Source organism: Mustela erminea, chromosome 2, assembly GCF_009829155.1.
Source record: "Mustela erminea isolate mMusErm1 chromosome 2, mMusErm1.Pri, whole genome shotgun sequence".
NCBI lineage: Eukaryota > Metazoa > Chordata > Mammalia > Carnivora > Mustelidae > Mustela > Mustela erminea.
Window position 1 is genome coordinate 31,691,404 of NC_045615.1, and position 4,879 is coordinate 31,696,282.

The window sequence follows — 4,879 nt, forward strand, 5'->3', positions numbered from 1 at the left end:
CATAAGTAATAAATTGTGTGTCCCAGTGCTCTACAAAATGAACTACACCTCTCCCTTTGATGTAAACATTTAGATGAGCCTGAAGGTGATTTTTTTAAAACTTAAATACTTTGGAATAATAGATTCACAGGAGTTTAGAAAGACTACGGAGAGGTCTCCTCCATATTCTTTTTGTCATCCAGATTCCCATGTTTCTTTTATTTTTTATTTTTTATTTATTTTTTAATTTATTTGACACACAGAGCACAGGTAGGCAGAGAGGCAGGCAGAGAGAGAGGGGGAAGCAGGCTCCTCGCCGAGCAGAGAGCCCGACTCGGGGCTCGATCCCAGGACACTGAGGTCATGACCTGAGCCGAAGGCAGAGGCTTAACCCACTGAACCACCCAGGTGCCCCAGATTCCCATGTTTCTTAATGATACTGCATCAAAACCAGACAAGTATGTACTTTTTTTTTTTTTTAAGATTTTATTTATTTGAGAGAGAGTATGAGAAGAGGGAGGGTCAGAGGGAGAAGCAGACTCCCTGCCAGGGGAGGGTCAGAGGGAGAAGCTGACTCCCTGCCAAGCAGGGAGCCCGATGCAGGACTCAATCCCCGGACTCCAGGATCATGACCTGAGCCGAAGGCAGCCGCTTAACCAGCTGAGCCACCCAGGCGCCCCTACAGTTTGTTTTTTTTTAAAGTTAATATTTCAGAGTAATATTCAAAGATAATGACCCCTTCCTCTGTAAATACTTAGCACATATTTCCTAAATGTAAGATATTTTCTGTAGCTGTGATGCAGTTATCAAATCTGGGAAGTGTAATTTTGGTGTTACTATTTAATAGTGCATATTCAAATTTTTGCCATTCTATGCTATCTATTTTTTAATTAAAAAAAAAGGTTATTTATTTCATTGGACAGAGTGAGTTCACATGCAGGGGAGGGGCAGAACGAGAGGCAGAAGCAGACTCCCTGCTGAGCAAGGAGCCCATGTGGGACTGGATCCCAGGACACTGAGATCATGACCTGAACAAAGGCTTTAATGACTGAGCCACCAAGGCACTCCCATGCTGTCCACTTTAGAGCAATTTTTTTGCTGTCTATACTCTAGATACCTAAAATTACAAATTTCTCTTAGTAGTTTCTTTAGTCTCTTAATGTAGAAATTCTCCCTTTTTTTTTTTTTTTCAGTGCCATCGCATAGAGTTAAAGACCATCGATTTGCCCGTGGTTTAGATTTTAGTGATTGTTTCCTTGTGATTAAATACAGGTAAATTTCTTTCTTTTTGGAGGGGGGGATACTCTGATGTTTCCTCATTGCGGGCCATCAATTTGTTCTTTCTTGGTCGTGAGGAATTCTTCAGATCTCTGCATTATAGAGGCACATATTTTTCCTCTCTGTAAATAAAATACAATTGTTAGACTGATACTTGGAGATTTTGTGAACATGCTACTATGCAGGAAACCTCACTGAACAGTTTTTACAGTTACTGATGATTCTTGCCTCAATTAATTACTATGATTAACAAGTCTAGGAGATTTTTAAAAATTAAAAACTTTTCTCATCCACAGGGATGATTGCTTCCTTGGACCTGTTGCTACTTGCCTGAAGAAGGAAGTCATTGATCTTAAATTTAGGGGGTTTCCTCTGTGAGAGAGCTGCAGGCAGGAATCTTTGCCCTCAAGCTAAGGGGCAAGACTTCATTGGCTGCCCTCTGGGCATGCTGGACCAGTGGAACCTAGGTCTGTGAGGCCTGGAGGCGGATATCTGCTCACTGGGTCTTGAGCTTAAGGCAGGCCTTGCCAAGGGGAGCATTCTTATCCCCCACTTTTGTTGTTGGCTCCATGGAATTTGTGACAGGCCTGGTGCACCTCCAAGAGGAGTCTAGCTGCCCCATCTGTTTGGATTACTTGAAAGACCCAGTGACTATAAACTGCGGGCACAACTTCTGTCGCTCCTGCATCAACATGATGTGGAAGGATCTAGATGATACCTTCCCCTGTCCTGTCTGTCGTTTTTGCTTTCATAACAAAAGCTTCAGGAGCAATCGCCAGCTCAGTAATCTGACTGAAATTGCTAAAAGACTGCAGGTCCGAAGGAGCAAGAGGAAAAGGCAGGAGTATTCTATGTGTGAGAAGCACAATCAGTTTCTGACCCTCTTTTGTGGGAAGGACCTAGAGGTTTTATGTACACAGTGCAGTTTCTCTGTTCAACACCAGAAACACTATATTTACCCCATTAAGAAAGCTGCCACCTTTCACAGGAAAATTCTAGAATATAGCATTGAGCCCTTGAGGGACAATGTGGAACGAGTTGAAAAAGTGTTAAGTCTTCAAACCAGCAAAATAGTGGACCTGAAAAAGAAGGTAGAGGACAGGAGAGAAGAAATCATTTCCGAATTTGAGCAAATCAGACAGTTTCTACAGAATCAGCAAGAGGCTCTTCGTAGGCAGATGGACGATGAAGAGAGGGACATTCTAACAAAACTAAACGAGAACCAGAGAACATTTTCAGGTCACGTTTCCACATTAAAACATCTGCTCAAGGAGGTAGAGTGCAGGTGTGTGCAGTCAGAACTGGAATTACTGACCCACGTTAAGGGTATCTACAACAGGTATCAAAACCTAACATACCCTGAGCTCTTCGTCTTCCAGTTAAAGAAATACGGATTTAGTCTTCCTCCACAGTATTCTGGCTTGGACAGAATTATCAAGCCATTTAGAGCAGATGTGATGCTTGATCTTGAAACAGCACACCCTCAGCTTATTGTGTCTGAGGATAGGAAAAGTGTGCGATATGGAAACAAAAAAAAGCACCTTTGTTACAACCCGAGGAGATTTTATCTCTGCCCTGCTGTCCTGGGCTCGAGGAGCTTTAATTCTGGCCGGCATTACTGGGAGGTAGAAGTGGGAAACAAACCTAAATGGACCTTGGGGGTGTGTCGAGACCGTTTTCCCAGGAATTGGAGGACTTGGCCTGTAGTTGAGGGTGGATTCTGGGCAATTGGGCGATACATTGAAAGCATTTATGTTATACTGGGTGGTAAGAGAACCCAACTTCTGCCTGTAGTAAGACCCAGTAAGATTGGCATTTTTCTGGACTGCGAGTTGGGTGAAGTTTCCTTTTATAATATGAATGATAGATCTCTCCTCCATAATTTTAATGATTCTCTTATAGAAGCTGTGTGTCCCTATTTCTATATTGGAGTAGATTCTGAACCTCTTAAAATCTCTTCAGTAACAGATGATGAGCGATGAAGTACCTGGGAAACAGTGTCATTTCAGTGTCTCGGGTAACTTAGCCAGCAAATTTAGTCTCAGTAATTCTGGACTCTTAACGGTTTACTGCTGAAAACCAGAATACATTTTTCTCCCATTTTCAGCAACTATAAAAACATGGTAGTAATGCCAGTTTTATAGATGTTTTGGTATCAATGGCCAAGTGCTTTGAAGTTCTTAGAGTATTTGAGAATTAAATTACTTACCAAATCCAAGAAAATATTTTCTGTTGAAATTGTATGTAGGTTGCCTTTTAATGATAGTCATTCCTTTACAGTTGAGTAAGTTGTCTTAACAGATACCCTTAATACATACCTACCTTCAGTGGATTCTTTGGTTTCTTTCCATAATTCTTCATACCGTATTTCCTCTTCACTGTATATGTCTATTAGTTGACACAGTTAAGTACCTACGATACTTAACGATAGGTACTTAACGATTTTGGCCTTTTAAAGGCCCTTTCTCTACACACTTTTAAAAAAAAAATTATTTCACAGAGATTACAAATAGAGGGGCAGGCAGTGAGGGGGGAAGCAGGCTGCCTGCTGAGCAGAGAGCCCAATGTGGGGACCCTGAGATCATGACCTGAGCCGAAAAGCAGAGGCTTAATTCATTGAGCTACCCAGACGCCCCTCCCTACACACATTTATACATACAAATGTATGTGTATAATCTGAACAGTTTTTTTCCTGGTGAACGTGGTTCTGGGTCTCACATTCCAATCTGAATGAGCTACCTATATATATATATAGCTGTCTGTTTACTATCCACTGTCTTGGGAATTGTCCTCTCTTCTTAAGTTCCTTATTGGTTTAATCCCTTCCTGCTTGTTTTATCTTTTCATTTGGAGTGTCATCCTACCCCAGATACTTTAAAATTGGGGGGATTTTGCATGTTTCGAAATTATTTTACTCGACCTCTACTGAGGTGACAGTTAAGCCAAATACGCGTGGCTACATTGGAAATCATACTACCTAATCTTCAAAAGATACTATTCTTTCTAAGTCTGATACTAGTTTACTGTTGATACTTGGGTACCGTTTTTTAGGATGTTTTACTAATTTTTTAATTTTAATTTTTAAGATTTTCTTTTTTATTTGACAGAAACAGGGAGCACAAGCAGTGGGAGAGGGAGAAGCATACTTCCTGCTGAGCAGGGAGCCCTGATGTGGGGCTCAATCAAAGGACCCTGGGATCATGACCTAAGCGGAAGGCAGACACTTAACTGAGCCACCCAGGCACCCCACTTAGCATGTTTTAAAGACCTTTTTTACTCTTAGTGTTCTGGGTTTTTATCCATTTATTTTGCTGAGTGGTGAGATACTCTGTCAGGATTCTTAAGAAACAACCAGTAAGATGTACTAAGACATTATTTAATAATTACTATGTTGATGTCAGGTAAAATGTTTGTTCCTTCTCTCTGGAATGTCTTGATTCTTCTTGGTGTTTTGTTCTTCAGCTTATCTTAATGCCATTAAAATAACATGAGGATTTTATTGGGATCACCCTGAAGCCATAATTTTAATTGGCATCTTTGCTATATTGTGTGTTGTCATGCATACCTATGGTGTCCTGCATTTATAAAGGTATTCCTTAATACGGTCCCTTGAATATTTGAT

The 4,879-nt window shown here is 40.9% G+C and overlaps 1 protein-coding gene across 1 annotated transcript; it reads left to right on the forward strand.

Moving 5' to 3' along the window:
• Positions 1-1,826: 1,826 nt before the first annotated feature.
• Positions 1,827-3,239, forward strand: TRIM60 (tripartite motif containing 60). Its single transcript, XM_032330993.1, has one exon. It carries the CDS (start codon positions 1,827-1,829, stop codon positions 3,237-3,239), a length of 1,413 nt encoding a protein of 470 aa, XP_032186884.1.
• The last annotated feature ends 1,640 nt before the right edge of the window (positions 3,240-4,879 follow it).